The 15,935-nt window shown below is 42.8% G+C and overlaps 2 protein-coding genes across 4 annotated transcripts; one reads left to right on the forward strand and one right to left on the reverse strand.

Annotated features, from left to right (window-relative positions):
* Positions 1 to 1,903: 1,903 nt before the first annotated feature.
* Positions 1,904 to 5,812, forward strand: LOC105701586 (homeobox protein ceh-19). Its single transcript, XM_012428446.1, has 4 exons — positions 1,904 to 2,273; positions 2,645 to 2,803; positions 5,299 to 5,402; positions 5,507 to 5,812. The coding sequence occupies exons 1-4, from the start codon at positions 1,904 to 1,906 to the stop codon at positions 5,810 to 5,812; spliced, it is 939 nt and encodes a 312-aa protein (XP_012283869.1).
* A 566-nt stretch (positions 5,813 to 6,378) lies between these two features.
* On the reverse strand, positions 6,379 to 15,760 carry LOC105701765 (synaptic vesicle glycoprotein 2C). Of its 3 annotated transcripts, XM_012428814.2 has the most exons (13): positions 15,506 to 15,760; positions 15,001 to 15,240; positions 11,977 to 12,298; positions 11,705 to 11,761; positions 10,406 to 10,567; positions 9,636 to 9,798; positions 9,453 to 9,574; positions 8,929 to 9,167; positions 8,504 to 8,724; positions 8,093 to 8,310; positions 7,851 to 8,010; positions 7,184 to 7,311; positions 6,379 to 7,061 (listed from the first exon to the last, which is right to left on the reverse strand). In XM_012428814.2, the coding sequence occupies exons 3-13, from the start codon at positions 11,978 to 11,980 to the stop codon at positions 7,006 to 7,008; spliced, it is 1,530 nt and encodes a 509-aa protein (XP_012284237.1). In that variant the 5' UTR covers positions 11,981 to 12,298; positions 15,001 to 15,240; positions 15,506 to 15,760; the 3' UTR covers positions 6,379 to 7,005. The 3 variants fall into 3 exon arrangements, with proteins under 3 accessions (XP_012284237.1, XP_012284239.1, XP_012284238.1); XM_012428815.2 differs by lacking the exons at positions 15,001 to 15,240; positions 15,506 to 15,760 and adding an exon at positions 12,374 to 13,361 and having other exon boundaries at positions 7,006 to 7,061; XM_012428816.2 differs by lacking the exons at positions 11,705 to 11,761; positions 11,977 to 12,298; positions 15,001 to 15,240; positions 15,506 to 15,760 and adding an exon at positions 10,908 to 10,927.
* Between the last annotated feature and the right edge of the window lie 175 nt (positions 15,761 to 15,935).

Consider the following 15,935-nt stretch of genomic DNA (forward strand, 5'->3'; position numbering starts at 1 on the left):
AATGAAATTCCCCCTCCAATTCTTCAAACACTTTTGGAAGGCAGAGATACCTTAGCCCCGTCAAACAATATCCGGAAGACGTAAGAAAGTGGTCTTAACAATTTTTATTTAATACCTTAAGGTGATATGAAAGTGTCATGTGTTCATACCAAAAAGTCAGAATATTTATAAAACTTTTTTCCAAATTATGAAGGCCTTCAGGAAGAACGCGGTGTTCGTGAAATTTCATTTTTCGAAAAAAAAATAAAAAAAGTGGTCGGCTTAATTACGGTAATTTACGTCGTTTACGTTCCTCGTTGACGGTGATTTATTCGCGTTTCCCGAGTCGCTCCCCTCGAAAGTCGCGGCCGAATCACGGAAACCGCCGATTAATCGAAGGCGTGCAATTAAAGAGCCGCAATCGAGGATCTAAGAGATATATAAGCACCGGCCCACGGCGGATCCTTGATTTCAAATGGCCGATTAGCGTGGTGCGATCGAAGTCGAACGCTCGCACGCAACTGGCTCCTTCGACGTATCAATTTTCCAGGTTTTCATCAACGTGCAGGAGAATTTTTACATGGTGCGCCGCTTCCACGATTCGAATTACGCGGCTCGGCCTGCAATCAGGCTCTTACTGCTCCGCGAAATTGTTAAAATGTCGTTAGCGAACCGAGGTATGCGTACCCGCGATGCTTATTACGGCGGAAAACCTAAGGACACCTCGTGGCCGGGTCTACGAGAGATGAGCATAAGAAATCAATTTTCACATTAGCCGGCTGTAAATAATCAAGAGAGCAGCCCGATTTCTCCTCGTGTCCCGCGAGATGAAAACGAGATTTTTCCCTCTCCTAGATTCTCCCGGGGGATTTATTTTTTCTTCTTTCCTCTAATAATTCTTGAGAAGAAAATTGGGTATGAATAGGAGCGTCCCCGAGATCCTAAGACATCGAATTAAAATATTTTTACGAATTTTTATAAACATTTCTAATGGTATAAATTGTGCGAGCCGGAGCGGCAGAAGGGGAACCGGCAAGTTTCACGAGAGTGGACCGAAGATGATCCGCGACGTAATGGGAGCATTGCGGTGTAAAAGCACGGTACACAGATCGGAGATGTGTACCGAGATGCGAGAGTAAACCCGTATGAATAGAGCCCACACTTTTGCCCCCTACTCCTATCGGATGACCCCAGGTGGGGATAAGGTGCGAGAAGTTGCTCCAACCTCGGAGGATGAACCTTCCCTCGGGAGCCCACTGGTGGGGATGCTGCGGGGTGGTCCAGCGGGACCACGGACACGTGCCACCTGTCATAGATTCGGAAGTACTTGCTTTCGTCAGGTATAGAGCAGATTAGTGGAAGATTAGACCGTCTCCGGAAGAAACCGCGAATTCCTCCCAAAGGACAGCTCTCAGTGAAAAAGAAAAAAAAAAGAAGAAAAAAGGAAAACCCCCATCCGTGGATTAATAAATCTCGTGAAAGTACGTCAACTAAAAAGTGTCCCTTTCGTTATGTAATAAATCTCGTTCGGTTAGAAGAAACGTCAGTGGGGGGATATAGTAAAAGTGTAGATTATTAAAGGAATAAAATCAAAAGCCAAATACCGAGAAGTGACTGTTCTTCCCTGGGCTTGTCGGAAAAATGAATCGCCTCTGATAAATCTCTTCTGCCGAAGGAGGACTTCTATTGCACGCGTCTAAAAGAATAATTTAAACGATTTAAAGAAATTAAATAAAATTCTCTCGAAAGGACTTCCCTTCCAATGTGCTGATACAAGGCCTCGTGAAATGGTACGGGGTTGCTCTGGATGCTGAACTTTATTTTCTATTTTTTTTCTTCAAAATCGGGGAAAATGTACCTCGAGGATCGGAGGATCCTTTAACGGGTAGTAAGGTCGAAAACGAACCTGATGACTTTGGGCAAGATGGAGCTGTGGACGGAGCGTGAAAAGGTGCAGCAAGTGGGACCGGCGAACGACGTAGAAGATCCTGAAGAAGTCCACGAGGTGACGTTCGACCCGATGAAGTCTTCTCGAGGAAACGTCGACTACGGATCGGACTCGAGCAGCGAGAGCTGCAAGGAGTTTCGGAAGCTGCAGAACGACGGGAAGGACTCCTTGCAGAGCGTTGCATCGAGTGCATTCTCGATAGACAGTATTCTGGGGAGACCCGTGAGGAGGGACGACGAAAAGCACGCAGAAAGAGGGACCGAGAGGGAAGAAGAGACCGAGGAGAGGGACTCCAGGGATGGCAGGATGCATTTCGTCAGACCCACTGCCATCCCGGCGCATCCTGGTGCGTTCTCTTGCATTATGTATCTTGAATATTCAAAATGAGATGCATTGATGGTTATGTGATTTTTGGACATTGACAATGATAATTACGAACGCGAAAGTCAGAAATGTAGAAAAATTAATTTATTCCATATTTTGCGTGGCTTATATATAAATTATAGTAATGTGCGTATTTCTTAACAAGAGAACGACTTAGCCTATGTTCTTAATTACGGGCGTGATTATTCATCTCGAATTATTCTCGGTAATAAATTTTTCTTAAATTAAATGATATAGTGTCGGTTACCGGCTCTGTAAAATAAGCGGTACAATTTTTTCACCGTTCCTAATGTAATAAGCAATATTCCTAACGTGTAAAAAATTAATTTCTAGGCGCCAGCAGCGGCTTGTATGCAGCCGCTGAATTTCCCTATCCCGAAGGAGTCCTGCCAGATCCTGCAGGATACTCTGCAGCATCCTTGGCATCAGCGTCGCTTCTTTACAGCAGTTGGTTCGCGCAGTCGAAATCTGGTCAACTTTTTGGTCTCCAAGGTAATTAATAGAAAATTTCATTTTATTTCGACATATCTTAAAAGCCAATCCGAAAATTCACTGGACCGACTGAAAACCACAATTAAGTTATTAATGAGACCTAACACCCCCTTGGGGTCTGAGAACAATACGAGGGGTAAGTTCTCGATTTTCCTTCAGGTTGAAACGAATATTGGATATTACGAGAGGCGCCTCCGGTAACAGCGTTTACGCACGCGAACTCCACATCAATGTCCGAGGTGTTACACCCCTCCTAGGCCCTTTAACGTAAACGTAAATGAAAAATGAAATTGCGATCCCCTCTAGGACTTCCCGTTTCCTTTCAGGCTCCCCTGCTACGTGGCGAAGCAATTTGCCAATTTATTTTCGGGAAATTCCCTTCAAATGAGCCTCCACCACCACCGGCGAAGAGACTCCTTCCCTAAGAAAGGACGCAACGCTCGTGAGATTTCATTTTTCAAAGGAAAATCATTTTATTTATTTCTTTTCTTTCGCCTGAAAAATGAAATCTCACGAGCATCGCCTCCGTCCTTAGGGCCTCAATAATCACGAAAAGGAAAAAGAAAGCAAAAAGGCTGGAAACTCTCTCGCTTCCTGTGCGCCTAGATGTTGGAAACGCATTTATCGAGACTCGTTGCTCTAACCACCTTCCCGAGAGGTGCTAAGTGTCTCTGCACCCTCGTAAATCTCGAACTCACCTGCCCTTTCCTGAACATCGTTCATCCCGTGCTTCACCCCCGCTTTGCCAGCTGTCATCTTCCTCTAAATTATGCCGCTTCACTTGGGAATGGTTTCCCCGGGAAGGAGCGATTCTACCACGTGCATCGAATCGATTTATCGCTTTCGGAAACGCCTGTCCGAACCTCGATTTGCACCTCTTCCTTCGACTTCATCCCTGGACCATAATGCGAATTCAGTAGCGTGTAATTAAATTGGGATAGACGAGATGGATGTCAAAGAACCTTCATGGTCTGTATTTATACATAAATCCATACTTTTACTGCCAAAAGACGTTTTTTTATTATTAGTCTTATATGGTTAAAAAACGCCTCATGTTGCTAAAAATGAGATATGAGTACGAGATTTGGAAAATATCTTTGCGCAGAGTGAGTGGATTTAAGTTCCCTATTTTTTGAAAAACCTGGAGCGACGGTGGCTGGGGGAAAAGAAGTCTGGTGACAAATCGAGTTCCCCAAGACGCACAAACACGTCCCCCGATTCCTCGTAGTCGGAGAGCATCGAAAGGGCCTCATAAAGACGCTAAAAACGTGGCCAAATATCGCGACATTCCTATTTGTCGACCTACGAGGCGAGACCTAACCATCTAACTAGACATTAAATACAGGGAAAAGGGAAGTTCCAGGTAAAATCCTGGGGAATTTTCGGAAGACCCTAAAATAAACGGGCTCCGGTTCTTAGAGCTGTCGGGACCAGCATCACACAAAAGAGAGAGAAGAAAAAGAGGAATAAATAAAAATAAAATGTCGGGTCAGTTACATAATTGAATGGTGATAAGACGGCGATAAGACGAGGAGGTGTCTGGTTCTCTGTCGGGATGAGTCGCTATATCGAAATAAAAAGTAAATCAATAAAGTAACGTAAATAGTAACGATTAAGGGAAGATAATTCATCGAGTCTATTGTAATGGAGCTGTTATCACTGCACATGTGACATATCGATTAAAGATTTGTCGGATCAGTTTTATGATTCTATCAGAGCTGGACAAGCCGAAATCGCGATCGATCCGATTAATCGATCCGGAAGGATTGCGCAATTTCGACGCGGTGATAAGAGGGGAGATTTCTAGTGATACCAGAACATGTGCAGTGCTTTGCATTGTTTTAGCAGTGTTTAAGGTGCATTACGACGACTCGCAAGCACGGCTGAGCGGAAATGTGTGGTCATTTTGACGAAGGGGTGATAATCGCGGGCAAACGTTTCGAGGTATAAAGCGTTTGTCCACTCTTCGCCACCTCCGGCTCGTATTGACACGAAGATGTCACTCGTTCCTCAAATAGTCACCGCGGATATTTGGTAACTCCTCGTGTTTGTACGGTTACGACGTTTAATGCGAGGCTTGGGAAAGTGGTAATCGAGTACAAGCCGGCCAGGTTTGTCGAGCCATTAAGCGGGGTGATTATAATGTTAAATTTTCATTAGCGCCGCCGTAAATCTCCCACAGTCGGCCGTTTCTGGCGGACAACTTTTTCCTCGAGAATTTTTACAGAATAACTGGATTTGTCGCATACCGATTTCCTATCTCCCTAGAAACGAGAAATATCAATGGTAAAATATAGTAAATTGAAATTCTAGAAATATTACATATGTAATACTCCTATAAAAAAGCTTCACTTATGCATATCTGATAACCAGATATATCATACTCTTCATCCTACCCTAAACAATATTAGTTTCTGATTAGCACGATATTTTTACGAGTTGTAATTTATCATTCGATAACTTTTCGTTAACCTGAAGCGTGATTTATTTCTCAGCACCAAAGCCGAGCGGAAGGAGGTCGAGGAAGCCAGGAATCGACCGGAAACCACGTCAAGCTTACAGTGCAAAACAGCTGGAACGATTGGAGGCGGAATTCAAGGTTGGAAATCCACGTCTTCCTGTAGAAAAAAAAAAACTTAAAAAACGTATAAATACAATAACTAAAAAAAATTCATTTCGGAGTAACTTGCGAGTCGCTTTCAGGTGGACAAGTACCTCAGCGTCAGCAAGAGGATGGAGCTCTCGAAGTCGCTGAATCTGACGGAAGTGCAGATCAAGACGTGGTTCCAGAATCGCAGGACCAAGTGGAAGAAACAGCTGACTTCTCGTCTGAAGATCGCCCAGAGACAGGGTCTCTTTTCACCGTCGTATTTTCCACCCACGCAGTACCCTCTGTTACCCTATTATGCGACGCCCCTCGTGTTCGGCGCCCCGACGTCAGATGACACTGCTCAGGGCGTCGCGACGCTCTCCCCGAGGACTACGGTATCATCGCCCGATAACGTCTGAAAAGTTACCCCTAACTTTTCCTGAGGTTCCTTTGGCTATCCGTACCGACAGAGTGCAATATCCGAGGGGCTATTCGCTTGGAAATCAATGAAATCGATTTCCTTCCGTAGAACCGATTGTCTTTGTTTTCGGACGATTTGTGCACGAATTTTATTTGTGATCGAAATTTAATTGATCCCGTTGCAATTGGAACAAATCGAATTTTTTTTTTTAAAAGGCTGTCTAAGGCGGTTTAAGGAGCAGTCTCCACCGGTAGAGTAAAATATTAATAATTTAGGAGTTTCATCGTTAAAGTGGATTTTTCATAAATTATTGTATACAGCCTTTATCATCTAATTTGATACAGATTGAGATAGCTCAATCTAGGCTATCTAGGAGGAATCAATAATGAGCTCTCAACAAAGGAAGTTTCTTGATCGAAGGAAGCGTCTAAGATTAAAGTTTCGAGTACCATTCTTGTGGTACTCAAGTATTGTTACCAATTGTTCGATTTTAATTGCTATCCGGAAGGGAAGGACAAGTCCATTAGAACGAATCAAAGGATGACCGAATGAAGTAGAAGAAGGTCTTGATAAATACCGTTTATCGTAACAATTGTACCGCAAACATTCTCCAAACTTTCGCTTTGTACATACAACACCCTGTGACCTATCTCTAGACTTCTATTAATAATTAATTAACCGTGCCTAGATTCACAGAAGCGTCATGTGGTAGATTTACGAAAATAGCTATACACGAGGAAACGTGTGTTACACCTTAATACGAAAGTGTCTGTACATAAAGATAACGACGATAACGAATAAATACGTATTTACACATGTACATACGCGCCACTCGTGCGAATACAACGACACATCTGACAAAATCACTCCCTAGGCGATAAACAGCGCAATACAATACATAATTAATCCGATAGATCCGTAAAATGAAACTAACCCTAACATCCGAAAGTCGCGGACAAAATGTCTATCTAAAAATATAACGATTCTCGCATCCTGCCGTTATTAAAATACTCAGTCTAGATCCTCGAGCCTAAGGAACTGATTAGAAAAAAAAAAAAACGGGGGGGGAAGGGAAAGAGAAAGAAAATAAATCTCACAGAGATTTTTCACTACCTCAAGAGTTACGATCCTACGACGGTCGTTTTTGTACATTGCCTTGCAATTACAATTATCCGAAGCTGATAACATCATTCAATCCAGAGTCTCCTTGCCGGTCTTCGGTAGGAAGAAACAGAGGAGACTGCATGCTGGAAGTAATGCAGGAAAATATTATAATTCATAATAATCCTTGATAATTCTCAGGGTAGGAATTTTTTTTATGGAACAGGAGATAGTTATTTGTTAATCGGCGCCGATTATATTTACTTACCAAATAGGAATGCACTGAATAAAACGATCGGAACCACGCAAGCCAGATCGATCAGATATCCGAAGACCAAATTCCCTACAAGAGCACCCAGCCTTCCCATGGTGAGAGACAGGGCGGCCGCCATTACCCTGTAATCACAGTAATTAATTGATAAGACTAATTTTTGCATACGTAGGAGTCATATTGTAAAAATCGGCTTTTTGTAAAAGGCCTAGCCGTTTGATAAAAAATGTGTAACGTATGACGTATTGCCTTTCTCATGGGGTCCGAATTCATGAGCTCACGAGTCATATATTTATGAATAACGTCCGCAACTGAAGGAACATTACGCTTTAAGAATGTCACACATGGCTTCGTACAAGTTCATCATGACTTCGGTTATCCCGGGCTTCCTTCGACCGACCTTCGACGTCGTTTTACAAAGCTTGTTAGCTTCCAGAGTGTGCCGAATGGATGGAAACTAATCAGGGAATTTTTATACGAATATTCCTCCTTCCAACAATGAGTACCTACTCGACCGGAGCTCAAAATCTCGAGTCTTTACGAATTTCGTTAGGTATTCCTCATATATCCTCCAGGATATATTTTAGGTGAAACTTATGATATAATTAATCCATGTAAGTACCTACGTTACGAAAAAGGGCTTGGAATCATTTTTAACACTCACCTAAGATTCGTCGGGAACATGTCGACGATTACACAGTATACTAGAGAGATGCAGAGAGACGTAAGAGCTTCGAAGATGCAGGAGAGGACCAGATTTTGGACAGAGTTCACCACGTAATAAAAACCGATCGTCACTGCACCGGAGACCATCAACGAGACGACTGGTAAAATTAAACATCGCATTAAAAACGTGCATTTTTAATTTCATTGGGCACCGAGTGACGCAAATGAGAAGAAACTCACTCAAAAAAAACTTTGCTCCTAGCCTGTGAATAAATAAGGGGAGAATGATCGATCCAGGCAGACAAGCAAGTCCTATGTAAACCGTGTGAAGGAACACCGAAGGTGCAATCGTCGTTTCACATCCATAAGGATCGATATTTGTTGAATTTTCCGGCAAGGTAGAAGCGATGCATACGGAAATTGTCTCCCCGTAATTGTTCCTCTCGAATTCCTCGAATCTGAAATGTTAAACCTTCGATTACGGAGGCCATTGGACATATGGGCGAAATTCATGAGTACGTGCAGACAATATTGGACCAAACGTCGGACGCCTTTCGGAGGCAAAAGGTTAATGACGTTAAACAATGTAAATCGTCATATTCGGCGTCGTTAAGCCTAGTGATGAAGATAAATATGAATATAAAGAAATACCTGGTGAACAGTTCGGGGAACCACACCATGAGAGTGTAATAACTGCTGGTCAATCCAAATTGGATAGCACAGGCCAGGATGGTGTTTCTAAGATGTGGAGGCTTGCATAAGGCTATGGTTAAGTCCTTCACCTCCGAGAAAAGGACTTTAAGGTCCTTCCTCTTGTGCAGCTTCAACGACCTGGTGTCCTTAGAGGATGACTTCTCCTGCAGGGACTTCACCTGAGAGGAAGTCAGAAAAGATGTATCTTAGGGTACCAAAAGAATTAATAAGACATTCAAGAATTAATTATGGCCCTCCAGTTCTATGAAACGTTTAATGAACAAGACCTCTTAGACGTCAGTTTGGTATCACCTTAAATATGTTTAATTTCAAACTTATGGCCAGTCCGATAAAATGAGATTTAAATGGCACGTAGCACCTACAGGATATGTTTCGGGGTCGTTTCCGGTATTTTGGGAGTAGATCCACTTGAAAACCTCGAGGGCAGCTTCGGTATCGCCGCATTCCAGCAGGAATTTCGGGCTTTCCGGAAACCCGAAGAGCCAGAGGCCAAGAGTCAGAGAAGGAAGAGCACAGAGAGCCACGAAGAGGTTCCACGACTTGAAGCGAAATGTGTCGGACTCGTAAAGAAGGTCCAAGGGGACGATTACCCAGGCGATGACTGAAAGAAGATAAATACTTAAATACACCGAGAAAAATATTCCCTTGGCAGAAAAAAATTGATTTCTTTAAATAACGCTCATTCGGATAAATTAACAATGTTTTCACATCGACATTGCGTCAAAGTTTAATATCCGGAATTTTTGAGCGATCGTATTTCCTTGATTTTAGACAACAGTTTCTTTAACTCCATTCAAAGAAATAATTTACATCGAATAAAAATATTTTTCCTCGGGGTAGATGCCCCTAATAGATTATAAAATGCTGACAAAATGTGAAAACGTACGAGGCAGTACAATTACTCCGATGGTCCAGAACATCTCCATCCAGCAAAGGATCTTCTCTCGGTGTTTTGTGGGCTGAAACTCACCGAGGTATGGGAAACAAATTCCCATGGCTCCCGTCACCCTGCAACATTGTTGGAAACTGTTAGATTAAGATCCACCTCCCTTTTTAACAGGGTACTTACGCAAATCCGCTGAGAAATCGAAAACCCAGGAAGACCCAGAAATACTGGACGAAGGAGGAGATAATGCCGACCACACCGTCCATTAAAAGTGTGGCGATTAACACGACTTTTCGACCCTTCGTGTCGGCAAGACATCCCCAGAAGTAGGACCCGATCACCATTCCTATACGGAAATGTATAAAAAAAAATGCGTTATTAAGAAATGTTGAAAAAAAAAAATAGGGTAATCGGACATCGCGTGTCAATAATTTGCACAGAGTGGAGGCGATCCGATGGAATTGATATTCATCTCGAGGCGTTTCGCCCTGCAAAGATAGTAAATCTCATAAGAGGATCTTCCTATGGCCTCCTACTATTCCTGGTCTCTCGTCGATCGATATCCTCTATTATACACGGTGTAAGAAGATGAAGGAGAGATCGTAAATCGGGATTCGAGAGCAAATAATTACCTTGTTTTGCAATTATCAGGAAATAGTTGACATAGTTTCGTACAATAGTCGGAATTCAGGGCGTAGGTACGATGTCGGGATATTCCGTAAATATAATAAGCCGAAAATTAGAGAAAAATTGAGTCATGTCATAAATTGTACATAAAAAATATAAATGTCTCTTTAAAAAAGGGGCTCACATGATTTTTTTTCCTTTCCCATTGTTATTAATCACGAGGACCTACGTGGGAATATGGCAAAGTGTCAGATTGAATGTGCAGAGTGCAGATTTATGATATGTTGATGTTGGATGAAATTGATATTGGACAAATGTTTTAATACCCAGCATGGGAGCCGCTGACAGCCAGCCTTTCGCAGTGGAGTCCATTTTTAAATCGCATTGTGCCGCTGGCAGGACAAATGACAGAATGGTCACGCCAATTGCAGTGTCCATGTAGATCAAACCAGTAATTGCCAGCAACATGTAGTGAAACTTTCCAAACCCTGAAATAAAATGAGCCAATAAATACTTTGCTACACATCCATTGACTTATCATTTATTGGGAAGGATGAGCAATCAACGTGTCCGACGAACTCAATCGACGTCACTTGAAAATATTAATAAAAAAAAGAAAAGAAATTGAAAAAGAGCGATCAATGTGTGCGATCTACTCGATCGATGTCACTTGAAAATGTGAATAAAAAAAATGAAGACTTGTATTTACGTATAGAATTAGGCTTATTTTCTAGATGTAGGTGAAGAGAGATTAAGGTACCGAATTTCCCTAATTCTTGAGATGCGTTTTATATAAGGAAGGATTTTCTTTTTAAACGGAAATGTTACATCTTTTTTCCTAAGAGTTGCTCGTTCCTCTTTGAATGTTCCAGAGTGGCGGCAGTCGATGGTAATAGGCTTTGGGATCGAATCGAAGACAATTGCAATTGAAGGTCGCCATTAGCACGGATTTAATCTACGAAGTCTGGAATGTGTCTGAATCGATCCCGAGTAAACAGAAGGTTGGACGTGCCAAAGATTTCCTCGGGTGACTAACCGTGTTGGGAAATCTGGTCAACTTTGCCAGCCAAATTGACTGCGTAGTCTGACAATTAATACTCCAATGAGAACGATCCGAGAATTCTTATGAGTCGGTGAATTTGTCCGCCACGGGTTCTTCGCGAACAATAATTCCAATATCCGCGAATTGATAATTGTAATCTCGGGATGAAAGATTTATAAAGAATATTAATTCCTGTAAAAATAATGAGAACAATCCAAGAGACTTTGTAAGGCCGTCGCGAGTTTTTCGCGGACAATAATTGCACTCTTCGTGAACTGATAACTCTAATCTCAGGGCAGGTAGATATGTAAAAATATTTCCTTTCACTTTTCTTTCCGACACTCGACCGGCACCGCGTTATCAAAATCACGATACGTGAAGCTCGTTATCACTAGTTAATGAAGGATAGCATGTACCTTTATGCGTATCTCCTCATCTTGTTTAACACGTGTACCGATTATCGATATCGGTGACAATTAAATGCTTAAATTAAAGCACTCCAATTTCCCGATCATACGATCCATTCAATGGAGTCTAATTATCATAATCACGATTATCATTGTTATTTAACAAAAAAACTTACCAGTCATCGTCATCGCGTGTTCAAAGTCGGCGCCAGCATCCTCCAGAAAGTCGAGTCCTGGAAAACCAGAAATCAAAATGAACATTCATTGAAATATTCCGAGGTACCAGAAAAGATAATTTGAAAAATGATCCCTAAGCTGCAATTTAATTATTTCCCGCGCTTCCGAAAATTCAGCAAGCTCGGCGATAATTATTTATCCGCTCTCTATTAAACGTGACAATGTGCTCGAGGAGGAAAAATATAAGAAAGAAAAACGAGATGTCTCTTACCCATTTTGAAAAATCAGTAAAAATCGACGTCGAAATCGTTTGCGATGAAGGTTCCTCAGGTGCCAGCGAAAATGTTGGTCGAGGTCCTGCCCCTGGTCGCAGGAGTAAAACAATGCCCGGTTCGAGTGCGTGTTCCCTGTTTTTGTCTTTGGCCACGGCTGCTCCCTTTGCTCATTGGTGAACACCGGGTATCTGATCGTCGTTTTATCGCAGCAGGGAATTTATGATTCCTAGCTTCGGAGAGCCTCGAGTCGCTCCTGATGGCCGCAGCTCGCGATTCTCCCGCAGCTCCTCTCGATAAATCGGCCGGTTCCAACTGAAGCTGCGATCGGAAATGCCGGTTTTATTTATAACATGGCGAGCCCAACCGCGCGACATGGTCACTCCAAAACCTAACTAGATTCCCCAGTGATAACGGAAGGATTCCCTGCGTTACATAATGATAAGATTGCGCCCCTGGCCGGTCCGCTTAGCCCGAACTTTCCTCGACCTGTGGCTTGGGCTAGCTTTCAAATCCTAGATTTTCCCTCTTTCGAAATGAAATGAAGATTTAAAAGGAAAACACACAAATGATATTTCAAGGATAAGGTAAAAGCTTAAAGGAAATTCGGATAAAAAGGGACCATCTGTGCCTCCTCCATATCACACGGGATGGAAAATACTGATAATAGAAGACTCGCCCACTTAGTTACCTATTTCTTGTGACTTGTTTATAATAAAAGGGGGAATTTCAACATAAGAAATCTCGAGTTAACAAAAGTATTTCAACGAATTATGAAAAATCTTTGAGATTTCAAGTCGCGTAAAAATGGGGCAAGGGATTTTTTTGTATAGAAAAATTATGCGGAATTTTGTGGTTAGGCTAGAATTTATTTCGAGGGCTTTTTGAGCGATATTTTTCAGGTGAGATTTTTCGAAAAATCGAAGAAGTCGTGGATCATTCGAGATCGGTTTGATAAGCACTTCTGGGACGATAATCCAGCGTCTGGAACCCTCTGATATCACCATGAAGAGGGAGGGGAATCTCTAGATCTGATTTTTAGAGTCTAAAGGACGCACACGTTACTGATAAGGATTTAGAGATATTTGGTAACTATTTGGAATGATGCTCCGAATTATTTTTTAAGAGCCTCATGTTCTGGTAGGTTTTCTCCAGCTCGTACCGATTGTCAAGAATGAATCAGAGGGTCGCGATGCTAAACAACAGGGCAACATCCTTGTGATATCAGCTCGACAAGGCTATAGACATCTAATCAACAGGTAGCAATCTAGTCTTTGAGTCAATATTTTCATTAGAAAGCAGGTTCATTGATGACCAATCTCTTAAAAAGTCGGAAATACGACCGCAACCCTTCCATAATTAAAATACAAAATTTCTGTAAAATTGTTGGTGACAATAATTATAAAAATAAAATATTTCTCATATTTGACAACATGTAAATTTGACAACTCGCCGGGAGTACCTGTAACTTATTGTCAACTCTTATCAGTTCATGAATTTATCACTCCACGCAGATTTTCCCCGAGAACTTTTTTCGACTTGCAATGAATCAAAGGCGTTTATTTTTAGAGCTCTTATTATTCTTGTGATATCAGTCAAGGATGTTTTAATCAGCCATCGATGTTATGTAAAGATCGGTCCGATACTTTTACAGAGACTGAACGACGTATTGGGGTGAAACATGTGTCAGACAAAAAGCATTAATAATTAATCGTTAACAACTAAACGAGTGGAATATTCTGTGATAACAAAATGGCGTCGGAGAATATTTTGTTCCGGGAATTTTCTACATTGTGATATCGATCACGTGTCTGTGATCGATGTCGGGGAAATGATATTTCGAGTAATATTCCAATGTCCTCTATTAATCGTAGGGCCATAAATCTTTGGCATTATCAGTGGATTAAGGAGTAGCTAAAACGACTCGAATGTGTCGTGAGAAAATGTCTACGCAGAAACGCCACTTTATCGACTTAAAGACCCGGTAGAAAAACAGGGCTTAATGGATTTGCGAGAAAAATGACGGAGCGTCGTTGCTTTCAATTACGCCGGCCATTATGACGGACTCTTGTCCCAAATGTGACGTCCAAAAGATGACGCCACGTCTTGGCACCGAATTGCATCCTATCACAGGAGTGCCACGAGCCATTTAATTGGCAATTATTTCAAGTACCGTGGAAATCAAAAATCGAGTCTTTGCGAGGCATAAGTGCTGATAACCCGAAGTAGAGTCTCCTTGGAGTATCCGTAGATACCGCGGTTATCGAAAATAATTTGCCGCTTCTAGAGGGAAGCGTCGTTTGTTGTAAATCAGCCGGTAAACGAGGAGAGAATTACCCACTTAACCAAAATTATCTCGAAACAAGACTCGGTTATTTCTGTTTTCTCTCGGTAAACACGACAAGGTCCTAAGATCCTTCGACTCAGCTGGTTCCAACTAGTTCAAATTGGAGGCGAAAGTTGTTTCGGAGGATCCTAATATTTGCTAATCACGGTGCTAACTTTCCCGAGAGTTTGAGTTAGAATTTAGTTTAAACAAAAGAAAAAAATTCAGTCCTACAATACTAGTTACGTGCAAGTCGGTATAAAAGTATTTTCCAAGGATTCCAGTTTCCCCGTAGGTTTCGCTGGTTCTGGTTCGAACCAGGCAAAACTAGTTGAAGACTGTCCCGTCCCCATCTAATAATGGCCAGTCCAAACCAGAAATAACAGCGTTGACAGCGGCTAGCGGACGTGTCAATGAGTCAATAAGTCAATAAGCAAACGAGTCATCGGGCCAATGAGCGTCCGTTCTTTCTCAGCACTTTCCAGGGTAAAATGGCGGCGATAAAATCGCTCCTCGGGGTGGTGTAATTTTCCTAAGTCGTTTCCATCACGTGCCGCCGTCGCGACGCGTGCCAAGCGCGTCTCGTGCGCAAGCGTCGCTGTCAGAAAGGGGTGGCCGTCTGCCAAAAGTCGGCCCTGCGAAAATGCGTTTCCCCAAAGAGTCGCCATCGCCATGAAGAAGCTTCTTAGGGACTCACCGACGTCTTAGAGCGGAGTTTCTCGCCATAAAATGGCCGCACTTCCGGTCAGTCCTTCCGCTTGCACCTCGGATGGCCACGCTCGATTTTCTGCGAAGATCGGCACTGCGATGGCATAGCGGGCTGAGAACCTCTACCGACTATTTGCGACGCTCTTCAGACACTTCCGCTTCCTGGTCTGCCAAGTTCAAGGCCACTGTTCGAATCGGTTCACGGTCGCCATCGGTTCCAAATCTGACCCTGTCGAAGGAAACGGCGTTAATACTTAAATATCTTCCATGGGGAAAAATATTTCCTGCGAGGAAGAACGTCTTCGGCAGAGGCTTCACGCTCTGCGGCGTTGGAATTCTTGCAGATTTCAGTCCTCCCTTGAAATCGAGAGATTATGAAAACACCGATTTATCACGGGGGTATTATATCATCCCTTTCTGCCTTGTCTCGGTCATCAAAGGATGTTTAAATAAATTTAAAACTGCGTTACGGAGAATGGAGCAACGGGGCTCACAGGAAAAACAAGATGGCGGCCGCTTCACTCAAGGCTCGGGAACGTCGATCGACGTTCGGACGAATTTTTCACGTTGTTGATTAGAAGGGATCGACGTCTGTCCACTTTGTTATCGAAATGCGCGGCTTTGTTTATTCGGTTTACTTATTTCTTTCTTTATGCACACTCGGTTCACCAGGAAAGAGGAAGTGTTCGTCGGTGACGTCGAGATCGAGCGCGTTCCTCGGCGCGAACACCCGATTCCTCCTCGGCATCGGCGTAAATCGCGAATATGGGACAATGGCAAGGAAATGCGGCTACTCGAGGCCCCGAGCCGAGCCTTAATTAGAATGTCACCGAACGCAAGGACTATAACTGCAATCTCGGTGCCAAATCGACGACATATGTATATGTCGATCGTCTAAGCGACAGAAGGAACCAGAGGGACCAG

The sequence above is a fragment of the Orussus abietinus genome, unplaced genomic scaffold, assembly GCF_000612105.2.
Source record: "Orussus abietinus isolate OABI.00-Male unplaced genomic scaffold, Oabi_2.0 scaffold24, whole genome shotgun sequence".
Taxonomy (NCBI): domain Eukaryota; kingdom Metazoa; phylum Arthropoda; class Insecta; order Hymenoptera; family Orussidae; genus Orussus; species Orussus abietinus.

What these genes read in the sequence shown, in the direction of transcription:
- LOC105701586 (XM_012428446.1), top strand. Translation starts at nt 1,904, where the DNA reads ATGGAGCTGTGGACGGAGCGTGAAAAGGTGCAGCAAGTGGGACCGGCG. An exon ending in TGCCATCCCGGCGCATCCTG is followed by an intron (nt 2,274 to 2,644) that starts GTGCGTTCTCTT and finishes ATTAATTTCTAG; the next exon opens with GCGCCAGCAGCGGCTTGTAT. An exon ending in TCAACTTTTTGGTCTCCAAG is followed by an intron (nt 2,804 to 5,298) that starts GTAATTAATAGA and finishes TTTATTTCTCAG; the next exon opens with CACCAAAGCCGAGCGGAAGG.
- LOC105701765 (XM_012428814.2), bottom strand. An exon ending in CGATTTCTCAGCGGATTTGC is followed by an intron (nt 9,575 to 9,635) that starts GTAAGTACCCTG and finishes ACAATGTTGCAG; the next exon opens with GGTGACGGGAGCCATGGGAA. An exon ending in AGGAGCAAAGTTTTTTTTGA is followed by an intron (nt 8,011 to 8,092) that starts GTGAGTTTCTTC and finishes TAATTTTACCAG; the next exon opens with TCGTCTCGTTGATGGTCTCC.